The sequence below is a fragment of the Penicillium rubens genome, assembly GCF_028828025.1.
Source record: "Penicillium rubens strain IBT 27055 chromosome Unknown utg000002l_segment0_segment0, whole genome shotgun sequence".
Lineage (NCBI taxonomy): Eukaryota > Fungi > Ascomycota > Eurotiomycetes > Eurotiales > Aspergillaceae > Penicillium > Penicillium rubens.
Genome location: NW_026890600.1, coordinates 238,632 through 256,463, shown reverse-complemented (window position 1 = coordinate 256,463; position 17,832 = coordinate 238,632). Strand labels below are relative to the sequence as shown.

The 17,832-nt window shown below is 44.7% G+C and overlaps 1 protein-coding gene across 1 annotated transcript; it reads left to right on the top strand.

The window, feature by feature from the left end:
• Positions 1-277: 277 nt before the first annotated feature.
• Positions 278-7,029, top strand: yvc1 (putative potassium ion channel Yvc1; the record flags this gene model as incomplete). The annotated part of the gene is made up of 10 exons (XM_002559858.2): positions 278-353; positions 403-730; positions 788-1,722; positions 1,769-1,909; positions 1,969-2,357; positions 2,810-2,917; positions 2,967-2,977; positions 3,029-6,320; positions 6,378-6,514; positions 6,573-7,029. 10 exons carry the CDS (start codon positions 278-280, stop codon positions 7,027-7,029), a joined length of 5,874 nt encoding a protein of 1,957 aa, XP_002559904.2.
• Positions 7,030-17,832: the final 10,803 nt, after the last annotated feature.

Sequence of the window (17,832 nt, the reverse complement as noted above, 5' to 3'; positions counted from 1 at the left end):
GCAACCGAGACGTTCAATGCCAGTCATGCTTTTAAATGCGAATTGTACCCTTGTAGAGACTACCTATGTACCTATTATGTACCTACATTCAGATACATAAAATCATAATCTGAGCTTCGATCGAGTGCCCAATTAAATCACGGGGAGCTAAACTTTATCGATCGCTGATCATTGTTGCCCCCCTCCAAACTCTCGGTGAACTGAACTCTCCCCTTTCTCTGATCTTTTCACTCTTCTTGTTGCCATCCATTTTTGCATATTTTTGCTTCCACGCGACATGGGACATTGGAAAAATTTCTTTACCGGTGATCCTGGTAGGACCCGGCACCGCGTCGAGGTGGAACGTCGTCGGCGTACGTCATTTCTAAACATCCCCTGTGGAAGACTGCTAACTGGTCCTAGTGCTACCTGCCTATGCTGCCGATGAGTCTGACGCCTCTGATGCTTCAAAGGAAATTGCTAAGGTTGCTCTTCGTTTGAAATATCAAATCGAGCAGGTTGTCTCCTGCGAGGTAGAGGATAGTGCCTTGACCAACCCAAACAGCCGTATCATCACGGACGATGTGATTGAGACTGCCAAACAAGCTGGTGGAGACGACTACAGAGCATGCGTTGTTTATTGTCTTCTGATTTGTCTGCGATGGTTCAAGATTCAATCCTCCGTCGAGCTTTGGGATTCCGATCTCCATGGGGTTCGGGCTGTGGCTTGCGAGGTCATCGCCAAGCGCATGTAATACCCCCCGGCCTTTGACATTTTAGCTTCTCTGTGACTTTCTAACTTTAACAGCATCGAATCTGAGCAGAACCAGGATTACGTCATGAGAGATATTTTACTCAAGCGATACTCTATCTTCAGTGAAGGGGTAGAGACTGACCCCGCCAATGTCATTGAACGAGCGGTAGATCTCCATGCCTTGAGGATCATCAGCTCTGCCCCGTACCAGAAATGTATCCAGTACCTGTGGAAGGGTTGGATCTGTCAGGAAGAGGGCAACCCAACTAACTTTGTCGAATACAGCGAGAAGTCTAACACCGGATATTGGGTTCATTTCCATCCTGACCGGATGCGTACTCCTCTGTATCAGAATGTCTGCCAAATTTTGTTCTCCTTGATTTACCTTGCGGTTTATACGGCAGTTATCAATACCGTGAACCCAAGCGGTGACGTGGATGTGGTTGAGGCCATTCTTTACGGTATGACTCTTGCGTTCATGTGCGACGAAGCGATCAAGTTTTGGAAGGTTGGATGGAATTACCTCGAATTCTGGAATGCTTTCAACTCAACTCTCTACACCATCCTGACGGTATCACTTGTCTTGCGCTTTATTGCCTTGGCACACTCATCATCTACCCATAATGAACAAAGGCAGATATACAACGAGCTGAGCTACAACTTCCTGGCTTTTGCGGGCCCTATGTTCTGGATGCGCATGATGCTATATCTTGACTCGTTCCGCTTCTTCGGTGCTATGTTTGTGGTTCTTCGAGTCATGATGAAGGAGAGCTTGATATTCTTTGCTCTTCTATTTGTGGTTCTGGCTGGTTTCTTCCAGGCCTTCGTCGGAATGGCGCAGGTGGATGCGGATGTTCCCATCCACCGAAACATTCTCCAGGGAATGGTAAACAGTATCATGCAGAGTCCTGAGTTCGACACTTTCCAGGATTTTGCATTTCCCTTTGGCATCATCCTCTACTATGTTTTCAACTTCATTGTCATGACTGGTAAGTTTGCGTTCGACTTGTTAAGGGGGATGTTAACAATTATCAGTTCTGTTGAATATTCTCATTGCCTTGTACAACAGCGCATATGAAGATATCTCCGGCAATGCCACGGACGAGTACATGGCCATCTTCGCGCAGAAAACCATGCAGTTTGTCCGCGCCCCTGATGAAAACGTCTTCATCCCGCGTACGTATCTACTCAATCTCGATGGTACACACGTGTGGCTAACTCTCTCTGAACTCTAGCGTTCAATCTCGTCGAGATTGTGTTTCTGGTAGCCCCATTCGAATGGTGGCTTCCTCGGGAGACCTACGCCAGGCTGAATGAACTTGTAATGGGCGTGATCTATTCGCCGCTGCTTATCGTTACAGCCTGGATTGAGAACCGCCAGGCACACCGGATTCGATGGAATCGCCGCCATGGCGAAGAAGACGATGACTGTGCTCAGGAATGGGAGCATGTGGCTAAGGAGGTCAACTTCGATCTTGATGATACCTGGAAAGAGCACGTGGTAGAGACTACACCGGATATCAAAGTTGATAGTTGTACATATGAACTCAGAGAGCTGAAGGAGCAGGTTATGATGTTGACGGAGACGGTGAAACGATTGAGTCAGGAGCTAGCGGACAAGAAGGTGGGTGAGGCAAGCTAGGAAGTGCACCCGAGCAACCTTAGGTACTCAAATTATATATATCGGCACGTTACATAGATCAAGCAAACAGCAGCGCGCCGACATTAGGACATACTATATGTATATATTGAAGGTCGATCCGTTATTGTATCTTCGTGGATATGGAGTGTTTCCACATGTGCAACTCTATACCTAAACATAATGTGTTCAAGAACGCCCAAAAAAAGCGTTGTTACCATATTATATTAAGTAGACGACGACCAAAAAGAAAAGAGCAAAAAAAGAAATCTCAGGTTTGGTTTTAGGAATAGCCGAACGCGGGGGTCGAACCCGCAGCCTTAAGATTAAGAGTCTTACGCTCTACCGATTGAGCTAGCCCGGCCGGGCTGTTGAAGAGAGGAGCAATAAAGTGTCTTATGAGCCTAAATGGCCGGAACTGGCTGACATAACACTAGCGCGTCGAGCGGCGAATCCTCTGGAACCAAAATTGTAAGGTGGAAGGTGGCTTCATCTACGAATCTGGGCTCTTCCTCGATTGGATCCTATCATTGCTTTCCAGCTTCGTATGAGTCTTTAATTTCCTGGTTGTTTGACTCTGACCTCGGTCACTAGATTGCCACAATGTGCGTTACTAGAACCTCCCCGGATTCTTTGCTGCAGCTAACAGTATACAGGGCAAAGCTCGTGGACGACCCTCAGATCCATACTGCCTCGTTGCATAACCCGATCCCTTGGCAACTGCATACATACGTTTGGCCTTTTCTGATTATCTGGCCCGTGTTCTTCGCCTTCTACCTTTCTCCCGAGCGTTATGATACCTACATTCAGGGACAGGAATGGACCTTCGTGTTCGCGGGGTCTATCATCACGATCCAGTCACTCTTTTGGTTGATGACCAAGTGGAACATTGATATCAACACCCTATTCACTACAACTCGAGCCAAGTCCATCGACACTGCGCGGCTTATCAAAGTGGTTCCCATCACTAACGCTGGCTCTGCCGAGATCTGCAAATTGATTAATGAGAACACCGGCGCCAAGAAGACCCTTTCATTCCTCTTCCAGAAGCGCCGCTTCCTGTTTTACCCCGAGACTCGCACCTTCGCACCCCTGTCTTACGTCCTTGACGCCGAACCAAAGCCGGCCCTCGAGACTTTCCAGCTGAGCGAGGGCTTCACGTCGAAGGCCGAGATTGACCGTGTCTACCACCACTATGGCGATAACACCTTCGATATCCCCGTTCCCGGTTTCATTGAGCTCTTCCAGGAGCACGCTGTCGCGCCGTTCTTTGTCTTCCAGATTTTCTGCGTTGGATTGTGGATGTTGGATGAATACTGGTACTATTCGCTCTTCACGCTCTTTATGCTCGTTATGTTTGAGAGCACCGTTGTGTGGCAACGTCAGAGGACCTTGAGCGAGTTCCGTGGAATGAGCATCAAGCCTTACGATGTCTGGGTATACCGTGAACGCAAATGGCAAGAGATCACCAGTGATAAGCTTCTTCCCGGTGATCTCATGTCAGTGAACCGCACTAAGGAGGACAGCGGCGTTGCCTGCGATATCCTTCTGGTTGAAGGCAGTGTCATTGTGAACGAGGCTATGCTTTCTGGTGAGAGCACACCTCTTCTGAAAGACTCCGTCCAACTCCGTCCCGGCGGTGACTTGATTGAGCCGGATGGATTGGATAAGCTCTCGTTTGTGCATGGAGGTACCAAGGTCCTGCAAGTTACTCACCCTAATACGACTGCCGACGCGAGTTTGAAGAACTTGTCCAGCAACGTTACTATGCCCCCGGACAATGGCGCTTTGGGCGTGGTTGTTAAGACCGGTTTCGAAACCAGCCAGGGTAGCCTCGTCCGGACTATGATCTACTCGACTGAACGTGTCTCTGCCAACAACGTTGAAGCTTTGCTGTTCATCCTCTTCCTCCTGATTTTCGCAATTGCCGCTTCGTGGTACGTGTGGCAAGAGGGTGTGATGCGGGACCGCAAACGCTCCAAGCTTCTGCTCGACTGTGTCCTCATCATCACCAGTGTTGTTCCTCCCGAATTGCCCATGGAACTGAGTTTGGCCGTCAACACTAGTCTTGCTGCTTTGAGCAAGTATGCCATTTTCTGCACTGAGCCTTTCCGTATCCCCTTCGCTGGTCGCGTTGACATTGCTTGCTTCGACAAGACCGGCACTCTGACTGGAGAGGACCTTGTCGTTGATGGTATTGCTGGACTCACTTTGGGTCAGGCTGATGCAAAGGTCGAAGCCGATGGTGCTCACACTGAATTGGCCAATTCCTCTGCTGTTGGACCCAACACAACTCTCGTTCTCGCCAGTGCTCACGCCTTGGTGAAGCTGGATGAGGGTGAGGTCATCGGAGATCCCATGGAGAAGGCTACTTTGGAATGGCTTGGCTGGACTCTGGGCAAGAACGATACTCTATCTTCCAAGGGCAACGCTCCCGTTATCTCTGGTCGCAATGTCGAGTCTGTTCAAATCAAAAGAAGATTCCAGTTCTCCTCAGCCTTGAAACGCCAGAGTACTATCGCAACCGTTACGTCCAATGACCGAAAGACCTCTAAGAAGATCAAGTCCACATTTGTGGGTGTCAAAGGTGCCCCCGAGACCATCAATGCTATGTTGGTTAACACACCTCCCAACTACGAGGAAACCTACAAGCACTTCACCCGCAATGGCGCTCGTGTGCTTGCTCTTGCGTACAAATACCTTTCATCCGAATCCGAGCTTTCCCAGGGCCGGGTGAACAACTACGTCCGCGAAGAGGTTGAATCCGAACTGGTTTTTGCCGGTTTCCTTATCCTACAGTGCCCCTTGAAGGATGATGCCATCAAGGCTGTCCGTATGCTGAATGAAAGCAGCCACCGTGTTGTGATGATCACTGGTGATAACCCGTTGACCGCTGTCCATGTCGCGCGCAAGGTTGAGATTGTTGACCGAGAGGTTCTCATCCTTGATGCCCCTGAACATGACAACTCTGGAACTAGGATTGTCTGGCGTACCGTCGACGATAAGCTCAATGTCGACGTTGACCCCACTAAGCCCCTCGACCCGGAGATCCTGAAGACTAAGGACATCTGTATCACTGGATATGCCCTGGCTAAGTTCAAGGGCCAGAAGGCTCTCCCTGATCTGCTCCGTCACACCTGGGTTTATGCTCGTGTGTCTCCCAAGCAAAAGGAAGACATTCTTCTTGGTCTTAAGGATGCCGGATACACCACTCTGATGTGCGGTGATGGCACGAACGATGTTGGTGCTCTGAAGCAGGCTCATGTCGGCGTTGCGCTTCTGAACGGCTCGCAAGAGGATCTAACCAAGATCGCCGAACATTACCGGACCACGAAGATGAAGGAGCTGTACGAGAAGCAGGTCGGAATGATGCAAAGATTCAACCAGCCCGCTCCTCCAGTCCCTGTTCAGATCGCTCACCTGTATCCCCCCGGTCCTTCCAACCCGCACTACCAGAAAGCCATGGAGCGAGAGTCGCAGCGCAAGGGTGCTGCGATCACCGCTGCCGCCGGAACTCCCGAAGCTATCCCAACTATCACATCTCCTGGTGCCCAGGCCTTGCAGCAATCGAACTTGACTCCCCAGCAGCAGAAACAGCAGCAGGCCCAGGCTGCCGCAGCTGGTCTTGCAGACAAGCTCACATCTTCTATGATGGAACAGGAACTGGATGACGGCGAACCTCCCACTATCAAGTTGGGTGATGCATCTGTCGCTGCTCCCTTTACCAGCAAGTTGGCCAACGTTATTGCTATCCCGAATATCATTCGTCAAGGTCGTTGCACCCTGGTTGCGACTATTCAGATGTACAAGATCCTTGCTTTGAACTGCTTGATCAGCGCCTACAGTCTGAGTGTCATCTACCTGGACGGTATTAAGTTCGGTGATGGACAGGTCACTATCAGCGGTATGCTGATGAGCGTCTGCTTCCTCTCTATTTCCCGCGCCAAGGTATGCCGAACTTCTCCATGTTGACGAAATGCTTTGCTAATGTTTCAATGTTTTCAGTCCGTCGAGGGTCTGTCTAAGGAGCGCCCGCAGCCGAATATCTTCAACGTCTACATCATTGGATCTGTTCTTGGACAGTTTGCCATCCACATTGTGACTCTGGTCTACCTCTCCAACTATGTCTATAAGCACGAGCCGTACGTTTTGAGAACCCCCTCCTGATTTGTCCCACCTTATCGCTAACGCAACCGATAGGAGAGATTCCGATATTGATCTCGAGGGCGAGTTTGAGCCTTCCCTCCTGAACAGTGCCATCTACCTCCTCCAGCTGATCCAGCAAATCTCCACCTTCTCGATCAACTACCAAGGTCGTCCCTTCCGCGAGTCAATCCGTGAGAACAAGGGCATGTACTGGGGTCTCATTGCCGCGTCGGGTGTGGCGTTCTCTTGCGCCACTGAATTCATTCCCGAGTTGAACGAGAAGCTCCGTCTTGTTCCCTTCACCAATGAGTTCAAGGTGACTCTGACCGTGCTGATGATCTTCGACTACGGTGGCTGCTGGGTGATTGAGAACGTCCTTAAGCACCTGTTCAGTGACTTCCGTCCCAAGGACATTGCCATTCGTCGTGCCGACCAGCTTAAGCGCGAGGTGGACCGTAAATTGCAAGAGCAAGTTGAGGCCGAGGCCCAGAAGGAGCAAAGAAAGATTTAGGTGGTTTGAAGATTTGTATCTGTAAACATAGAGAGGGGTCTGTTGGATATTAGAAATGTTCATGTGGTGCATGGCATTTAATTCAAGTTTTTGCTTTTATCGAAACAACCTACAGTATATGTAGCAAGTATGAATGTTTTCATTTTTATTTCAATGGCTACTGTTACTGTACTAAGAACTTGGCTGGATATTACCCGTGGCCCAATTGCTAGTCACTAGAGCTATATGTATTTCCTATAACGTCGATATGGGTTATACTGCATTGCGATCAGTGGAGACATCTAGTGTCTATATAACCGGACGTCTAAACTACCTGAGGAGACCACTACAAAAGACCACTACAAAAGACCACTACAAAAGACCACTCAAAAGACACATAGAAAGATTTACCTAAGACCATCAGACTACGGCTGCATAAGTGGTCGACTATTATTGTTGATCCGTCAATCCATACGAGGGCCTGCCTTCCACACGATTTACTCCTTGACACTTGCACTTCACCACTTTCATTTTCCGACTCCTCCTACGACCCCACGAACCAACTCGATAGGCCTGCTTGACGCCTGGGTGGACCTCATCACACTGGCCGTACACACCAATGGATAGGGGCCCTCCAAGACGGTTGCTACGTTGTACACGACATCCCTGTAACTGCGTGAGCACGTGACATATCAACTCATCCTATGTCGTCCCGAAGGGTTTGCAGGGTTTGCATTCCCTTGGTCGCCTTAGGCACTCCACAGGTAGTGGGAGCCTAAGGCCACTACGGCTCAAGAAGCCAGCGAGGCGCACAGAAGAAGTGGAGTTTCTATTAGCTAGGAAGCGAAGCCTAGGAGATTATATAACTATAGCTACCTTTATAGACTAGCTAGTATTATCCAATAGGAAACCATACGATCCTTACAGAATCATATCTAGTAGTATATTATATTAACGGCCTCGCCTACTATAGCGAGCTAGCGAAAGTAGCACTTACGCCCTATAAGTGCCGGCCTCGCTAGATCCTAGAAATAAGTAAGTAGCTTCTCTAGGAGGCTAGCTAGCGAGGGCCTCCCCCGAGGAGCCTCTCGCTATAGGAATTCGATCTAAGGGGCTAAGGAGGGGATCGTAGTAAGTAGCGAGGAAGTCTAGTAGCGACCTCGCTTACTAGCTATATAACCCTCGAAGGCTAAGGATTGTATCCTTAGGATATAGAGTAGGGTATCCTAAGAAGTAGAAAAGGGGAAGCGGACTATTAAGGGAGTGAATAACTTTCCTCCTAAGAAGCAATCCTAATATAAGAGAACTCGCTAAATAATAGATACCACTTCCCCTAAAGAAGGCGGAGGATAATAACCTCTTCTAGGACGCTAGGAAGAGGCCTAATAAGTGCCTCGCCTAATACTAAACGAGTTCCGCGAACTTCTCCCTCTAGTGATATAATAAGTATTCGATCGCTTCCCGGAGGCCTTAAAGAGAAATAAGGTATTTAGCCGGGCTCTAATTAACGACTAGGAACGAGCACTATAGCTAGGACTAGTCTTTAGTATCTTATAGGGGCTATTAAAGGCTATTTTTTAGGCTATCTAGCCTTAAGCTATTACCCCCTAAGCCGAATAAGTAGCTAGCGGGTACCGCTCGGAAGTAGCTAGTAAGTTATAGGACTTAGTGTAGCCTAAAAAGTACTTAGGAAGTTAGTAGGGAAACGTAGCTAATAACTAGCTCTATAACTACTAAGAGTACTTTAAAAGACGCTATTTACTATCGGGTCACCTAGAGGAGTGAGATTCGGAAAAGATCGCATGGTTTATATTGAGTTAGCTTTGCTAACGGCTAAGTACTATAGAATACGGTAACGATAGTGTATATAAGTGCAGAAACGGGTCTATATAGATCCGGCCAATAAGGCATAAGATATATTTATATAAGGAAATGGGCTTCTAGGATCATATCCTCCCCTACCGAATAGGAAAACGGTCCTCCGTTTCCCGAAGGTCACGTGAGAGAGCTTAAAAACTCCCCCTAGATCCTAGAAAGGTATCGTTAATAGACGTGCGTATAAAATCGAATTCGTTAAAGGCAGTGTAGGTATATAGGGGTATAAATAAAGGAAATACGTTAGTAAGTCTCTAAGAATAGTAGTAATAAAGGTCTTTAAGCCTTTATAAGACTCGGGGTCTTCGATAGGGGCCTAAAATAGGTAGCGAGGGTGTAAAATTAGCTTACTAGCGGTTATTAAAGGGAAATCTAAGAGGCGTTTAGATAAAGGAGGGTGCTTCTAAAGTGTAGACTCTACCTATTAGTGTCTGTAGGTTACCTAAAGGACTCTTACTTCCGACTTTATAAATAAGAGGACCCTCCCACTTTAAGATAGTGTAGTATTTCCTATATAGCTTCACTTCTACTCTCTTCCCTTCTTTACTACCCTACTTTCACCCCCCTTTATCCCCCTTTCTTATTAATTTTTATCGATTCTTATCCGTATAAACGCTTTTATATCGAAGATACTTCGTTAAAGTCCTTATAAGCGCCCTAGCGAGTCCTTAGGGACTATTAGGAGTTTCACTACTACCGCGCGGGATTCTATTAAGCCTATAGATACTAAGCCTAGGCGTATATCACTTATTTTTCGTAAGTACTATAACGCGGAGCCGGGACCCTAGGATATAGAGCTAACTAAGGCCGTACGTATCGAGCGGTAGGCGAGAGAGTTATATATAACCCTAGGGAACACTAAGGTAACTAGGTCCGGTAAGGTTAATATTAGTAAGGTAAGCCTCGTTCTTATAAACCTCCTAGAGGAAGGACACTAAGGCGACGACTTCTATTAAGCTAGTTAGATAGCCGCCCGAAAGTAATTAGGCGTTTTCGATAAGTTTCCCCCTCCTCTAAGCTCTCCTAAAGCTCTCGGAGGTACGGGCGGCGATAGTGATAGTAATAGCGATAGTGATAGTAATAGTAATAGTAGCGCGGCCGGTAGTAATAGTAGTGCGGCTAGTAGTGATAGTAGCGTAGGAGGTAATAACGGTAGCGTAGGAGTGGGTACGGTTATAGCCGGACCCGCGGGTATAGGTAGAGGTGCTAGAGATATAGTTACTACTCCGGTTATTACTAACTATAGCGGCGATAGGAGTTAGTTATATATTCTACTTCTTATCCCGGCCGCTACTACTCGTTCGTAGGCCTAAACTAACGCTAGTAAGTTTTTCCCTACTCTAACTATACCCGTTTAGAGGCTAACTACTTCGTTCTAGGTAAAGGAGTAGACGCTACTAGGATACCTCTCTTTATATTTCTTATAAAGAGTTTATAGGACTAATTATAGTACCGTATAGACCCTAAGCGTACTAGAGTTAATTAGCGCGTCACTAAGGACTATATAGTGTCCTTAGTTATAAATATATATATAGCCCTAGGCTAAATAATTAGCTATAAAGCCCCTCTAGGTAAAGCTTATACGTCTTATAAGAAAGGTAATAGTCCGTTTTCCTCCTACCGGATTGTTTTCCTCGCCGGGTTAGGTTTCTAGTAGTCGTTATCGTATACTTACTACTAATAGTCTAGTACGGCTAATAAATATACCCTTTATAAGTACCTTTTCGGGTAGTTTTATCTTCGCTTCTTTTCTAACGTCTTCTAGGCCCGATCGGCGATCTTACTAATAATCTTAATAATAACTATAAGACTCTATTCTAGGTATATAACCTCGTTCGCCGCTTCTAGCCTAATAGTATCCTACTTAAGGCCCCGAATATACTCGTTTATACCGATAGACCTCCTTATATAGGTAAGAAGAAGGCTAGTAAGGAGAAGGGACGAGCTATTAGTCCTAGTAAGGCTCCTATTGATCCTATTACTATACCTCCCGCTAAGGATAAGGGTAAGGGTAAAGCTATCCTAGCTTCCGCTAGTCTAGCTAAAGCCGGTAGTGCTATTACCACTCCCTCTAAGTCTATAAAGAAATATACGGCTAGTAACGCCCCTAGCGGTAAGGATAAGGGTAGTTAGAAGAAAAAGCGCACTAAGGATACGCCTAATCCTCCTAATACTATATATACCACGCCCCGCTCCGGTCCGGCTTTCGATAGTATAATATACGCGACTCCTTTAGACTAGCCTAATATCTACTATATAGAGGATAAGCTATAGTTCTATAACGTTTACAAACGTCTCTAGGAAGTGCGTAAGCGCGTCCGGTATAATTATACCGCTATATAGGATCTAGGGCTTAAGAAGGGTTAGCTAAAGGAGGGTGATATTACTAAGGCGGAAGGTAACGGGTCCGAGGATAGTAGTTCGGACTCCGGTAATATTCTAAACTATTAAAGATAAGGTAGATAGATCCTTACGGTTAGTTTTCGGGCCTTATACCCTCTTTCTACTTATATTAGTTTTTATTAAGGCCTTATACCTCTATTCGCGCGGTTTAGCGATAGTTTCTATTAAGTCCTACCCCTTCTAGGCGGCTCCTTCGGCGTTCCTAAGGCCGGTAATACGATTCTAATTTCCTAATTCTAGCTTTATATAGACGTAAGCTCTTAGATCTCTTTAGACGGGGGTAGAATAATAACTACGAAAGGGTACGAGATTCGGCCTAAGCCTTATTTAGACTTATAATAAGCGTCCTCTACTAATTTATACCTATCGGATTTATTTTATTTAAAATCCTTAGATTTATAGTCGTTTACTTCCGAGTCCTACTTATTAGTACCTAGCGGGCCCTACTCTAGTGCCTTATTAATAGTTTTCGTCTATCTCTTACGCGCGGCTACTTACGTCTTTACGATAATACGTTTAGCTATAACTTCCTCCCCTAGGAATTCCGTATAGGCTCCTAAGCGCCTAAATTCCTACCATTCCTCCCTTATAAACGTAGAGAGGTCCGCGTATATTAGCGGAGAGGGTTCTACTTTATCGAGGATTCTATAGAGTTCTTCCGGGCGGCTAATCTTTTAGCCGGCTTATTATAGAGCCGACCGGCCGGCCGGCGATACCTATAGGCTAGGATTATCGCCGACGTTTATATCTATTAGTCTTATACTATTAATAAGGTTCCGGAGAATATATCCGTTTAGTTCGGTAAGGGCGTAAGTCCCTAATAGATAGGCTTATATAACCTTATATAGCCCGAACTATATACTTTTAAACTTCTACTTTACTTTATTCCTCACTAGGACCTAATCGTCGATTTTAAAGCTAGTCTTAGTGACTATAGAGTCCCGGATCTTTTATTTCCGGATAGTATAGATAAGTAGGAGCTTATTTACCTTCGAGCGGGCGTCTATAAGCTACTAGATTTACTCGTCCCGGTTAGTTCCTTCCTAGGCGTCCGGCGGCTTACCTCTATCTATAATAATATAGGGATATACACTATAGACTAGGAAGTAGGGGCTCTTTCGAGTGATAGCGTGCTCCTATATATAGGCGGCGAATAGCGCTTTCGTAAGATATTTATCCTAAAGTCTTATAGGCTTACCTATAAGGTATTTCGTGAGTATACGAGTAATAAGGCTATTAAAATTTTCTACCTTACTATTAGTGCGGGGATAGTAGGGTATTATCGTACGGTAATAGGCTCTTAGTTAACTTATAAAGTGTTATATAGCTCCTAATAAAAGGTTAGTACTATTATCCGAGAGTAATTTATTAAATATACTATAGTGTATATATATATCGCGGAATAAAAATTCTATAAGCGTCTCCTTAGTTATATCTAGGACTATATAGGCGACCGGCTAGCTAGTTATATAGTCGATCGCTATAATAATCTATCGGTTCCTATTCGGCGTCGTTAGGAGGGGGCCGACGAGATCGATTCTCTAACGCTCGAACGGGCGGATACCGCTTATTACTATATATTATATAGCTTCCCGTTCGAGGTCCTTATAGGAACCCTATAAAACCTAGTAATTTAGGTAGTTTTTTATAGACTCCTCTATATCCGCTCGGATCGATAGCCACTAACCTTAGGGCCTAATAATACCATTAAGGCCCGGGAAGCTAAGATAGCCGAACTTATAATAGGCCGTCCGGAGTAGCTCGGAGCGAAATAGGGGATCTAGGTATAGAGAGATAACGCCGTCTTTATATATAAAAACGAGTTATTAGTTTTCCTCTATAGGAGCCTACGCGAATATATTAGTGTTTTATAAGCTAAGTCGGTCGGTATATTTCTTCACTACCCTTCTAATAGCCGGGTCCTCCGGCTCTATACTATCTTATAAGAGCTAGATTATAGCCGTAAGCTATTCTTCTTTAGGGATACTATACACTATCGTTATAAGCGTAAGGTATCTAACTCTAATAGGCCTCTTAAGGCTTATATTAGCTTAGGTAGTTCCGATTAGGTCTAGCCGGCGGCTAATAGTATCCGCTATAACGTTCTCCGAGCCCTTTCGGTATCGAATAGATAGCCGATACTACTAGAATTCGGCGATCTACCGCGCGAGGCGCTTACTATACTCCCTTATAGTATTTAGATATTATAGGGACGTATTATCGGTAATAATAATAGTCTCGAACCGGTCTCTATCGATATACCTATCCTATATATAGATAGCTTCCTTAATAGCTAGTAACTCTTTCTTATATATAGGGTAGTTTAGCTCGGCGCTATATAGCTTCCGCCTATTATATATCACTAAGTGGAGTTTTCTATTATCGTCCTCCTATATAAGGACTATACTAAGGGCCTATTCGGAGGTATCTATTTCGATAACGTATAGTCGGTTCCGGTCTAGTTATTTAAGGACTAGGGCGGAAGTAAGGAGGTCTTTCACCTTCCGAAAGGCGCTCTTATAGGCTTCTATCTAGGTAATAGGGCGGAAACGTTATTTATAAAGTGTACTATCACTTTCTTTTAGAAGCTTATAGAGTAGTATATATACCTTTAAAAAGTTATAAACGAATCGATAGTAATAAGTGGCTAAGCCGAGGAACTAATAGACGTTATAGATAGTTTTTAGTCGCGGCTAGGCCTATATAGCTTCGACTTTAGCCGGGAGAGGCCGTATCGTTCTATTTCTAACGATATAACTATAAAACTCTAGTTCCTAGGTCGCGAACGTGCACTTAGTCGGTAATACGTATAGTTATTACTTCTATAAGAGCGCTAGGACTTCTTCTATATATTTCCGGTATTTATCGAGCGTAGCTAAGAAGATAAGGATATCGTCGAGATATACCACTATATTATAGCTAAAGAGGGGCTATAGCGTTTTATTAATAATAGATTAGAAGGTAGTAGGCGCGTTATATAGTCTAAACGGTATAGCGAGCTATTCGTATTTTCCCTAGATAGTATTAAATACTATTTTCTCGATAGAACCCTCCCCTATACGGATCTACTAATATCCGGCTATAAGATCGATCTTAGAGAGGATCCGTACGTTCCCGATAATATCTAATAACTCTTAGATTCGCGGGAGGGGGTATCCGTTTTTTACTATTATATTATTTAGGGCTCGATAGTCGATATATATTCGCTACTTCCTATTCGGTTTCTAGGCGAAAACGACTAGGAAGCCCTATACGCTATTAGACTCGCGGATTAAGCCCTTTTTAATAAGATCTTTAACTTATCTAGCTTACTCGTCGAGCTTCTTAAAGGAGAGTCTATATATATTAATATTAATAGGTATATACGTTCCTATATCGATTTTATACGCTATATTATATTCTAGGGGAAGTGCGGTAGGCAATTCCGCTCGGAAGAGATCCTTATATCTTATAAGGATCCGCTAAATTCCGGGGTTATCGCTTTTAGGCGGCCCCGGTTCTTCGTTCTTATATCCGCGATAAGTCGGATAGACTATAAAAAGGTAGGCTTTACTCCCTAATTTCCGGAGGAGTTAGCGTATTTATTTAGCCGATATTATATTAAGGTATATACTTCCCCTTATAATAACGCGGGCGTTATTTATAGGGTAAATAGCGTATATACGATAGTTATAATCTATAAGGGTTATAATAGATATACGCTAGTCGATATATAGGTTTTCTACCTAGAGGAAATCTCGGCCGAGGATTATATCGTACTCGGTCGGGAGGATCTAGGCCTTAATCTATCCTATCTAGTTCCCGACCTTAACTAGGAGGATAGTATAACCACTCGTTTCTAGCCGCTCGCTATTTACGATAGTGACTAGTACCGGGGTCCTAGGTTTTCGTACCTAGATCTATCTATCTAACTTCCTAAGGACCCGTAGGGAGACGAATATATCGCTTACTCCGCTATCTAGGAGTATACGGATAGATATTAGGTCGGCGTCTCCTATATAGATCTTTCCCTAGTAAAACGTTAGGGAGTTAGTGAGGACGTTTAGAGATACGGATAGATATAGGGGTCTTTCCCTCCGCCCCTACTAAGATAGCGGAGGGGGCTCCGTTTAGGCCTATTTATAGGAGTTTATAGGGTGATAAGGGTCGAGAATATTATCTATATCGAATAACGGTAGCTTAGGAGCCTATTATAGGCGGCTAACGAGGGCTTCTACGTTATACGGCCGTACTAGTTTTTTATAGGTTAGCGGGATCGTTCGTATACCGCCTTTTACTTCCGTTTTATCTTCTCGGTTTTCGGCTTCTAATAGAAATAGGCTAGATACCCCCGTTTCCTATAGTTATAATATTCTTAGGTCTCTTTAAACGGTAGTAGCCCCTATATAGTATAAGCCTCTATAGAGCTAACGACGGTATTAATATCTATAGTATCTAGGTATCTCGCCGAAGACCCTTTATATCTCCGGGCGATAACCCGCCCTTACTTATACTAGGCGAAACGGAAGATAACGTCTTTAATCGTTTTAGGCTAGTCTCGTTCCTTAGCCTATTTAGTATAGTAGGTAGCTTTTATACCTATAACGAATCGCTAGATTAATATTAGATCCGGAATATCCTAATTAAGGTCGGATATAACCTACTAGAGATTCGCGGCGTACTCTTATACGGATTAGTTCCCTTATTTAAGCGTTTCGTAGCGCTTATAGAGTTTCTCTATAGATAGGTGCTCCGCGAATTCCTATTTAAGCTATTCCTTAAATATAGCCTATATTAGGAAGTTATCTATACCGAGTAAGTTATATTATCGCTCGCGCTATTCTAGACGCTACTAGGCGACCTTTACGAGCTTCCTAGAGGTATATAGTATCTTTACCTCGTTAGGAGAGTCGTAACCGGTGAGCTTTACTAGCTCTAAGAAGTATCGATTATAGTCGCGCGTCTATTTATAGGCGGCGTTATTAAAGATAGCGTTATTATAGTTAGTAATTGCCCGTAAGTCGTTTAGGAACCTCTTATAGGTGTCCTTATCTATAGCTTAAAAGATTATAGCTATAGACAATAGAGGCTTTTCGGAGGTATTTAGTAGCGGCTATTCTCCCCCGGAAGGGAGGTCTAACCCGCGGGATAGGTTTATAGCTATACTAAGGGCCGCTATAAGTCGTTCGGTTTTAGACCGTTTCGCCTAGAGGGCCTAAGCCCTATTTATAGCCCGTTTAACTAAGGGATTGACCTACTAGGGGTCTATAGTAGAATATATATATACGAAGATATTTCGTTCCTCTATTTCTAGAAGGTTAAGGGCTATATTAACCTCTACCGGGAGGTTAGCTATAAATTCCGTTTCGGTGTTTCTTTAAGAGGGCTACGCGGATATAATTATTTCCTAGCGGGGACGATAGGGGGTTCTTTTCTTTCTTAGAGGAAGTAAATAATAAGTTCTATATTCCTCTTATTAGGTTAGGAGGCCGTCTATCTTTTAATAGCGCTTAGATACGGATCTTACTAGGTAGCGGGACCTCTATTCCCGCGCGGATCGGTATTTCCCTTAGATAGACGTTTATAGATTCGAGATTTCCCTCGGAGCGATATATTCGCTTAGGGGCTAAGATTCTATCTAGCCGCGCGGGTCCTTATAAATCTATATTTCTCTATAGATTACGCGATTTTTATTAATAGACCCGCTCTAGGTCTAGGAGGGGATATTATCTCCTATATTTTTCCGTTCTTCCCTCTCGTTCTCGGAATCTAGTATACCGAGAGAGCCGGAGGGGAGGGTAGAGGAAAGGAGGGAGAAAACGAGGTTTTATAAGCCTCCCTACCTAGTATCTAGGTCCGTAGAATCGTTATTAGGATAGGACGAGAGGGGTTAGCACCGTTTTCGCCCTACTAGACGTATACGGTGCCGTCTCGTGCCTCCCTAGGCCAACCGTAGAAGGTGGCCTATACCGATATGCTACTAGATAAGATTCGGAAAAGATCGCATGGTTTGTATTGAGTTAGCTTTGCCAACGGCTAAGTACTATAGAATACGGTAACGATAGTGTATATAAGTGCAGAAACGGGTCTATATGGATCCGGCCAATAAGGCATAAGATATGTTTACATAAGGAAATGGGCTTCTAGGATCATAGGAGGATATATATAAAACTATATTCGCTTCGGGGCTACTAACCGGCGACGTAGGAAGTAAGTGGCGAACTTATCGAATAAGGGTTAGAATAGGCTAAGAAGCCCCTATCGCTATATAGGAAAGCTTTAAGACCTAGATTAAGGAGCGCTTCGAGCTAAAGATAGCGGAAGCGGACCGTTACTATAGCTATATCGATAAGCGGTAGAAGGGAGATAGTGTTATAAAATACTACTCGGCACTCCTTAAGCTATCTAATAACCTCTAAGAGCTAGCTATAGAGTATAACTTTATCCTTTAGTTAATCTTAGGATTAAACCTAATACTCCGGGCCGAGTGGTATAAGTAATAGAATCGCCCCGATATAGTAATAGGCGTAGTTAACCTCCTTTTAAAACTCGAACGAAGCGGCTAGG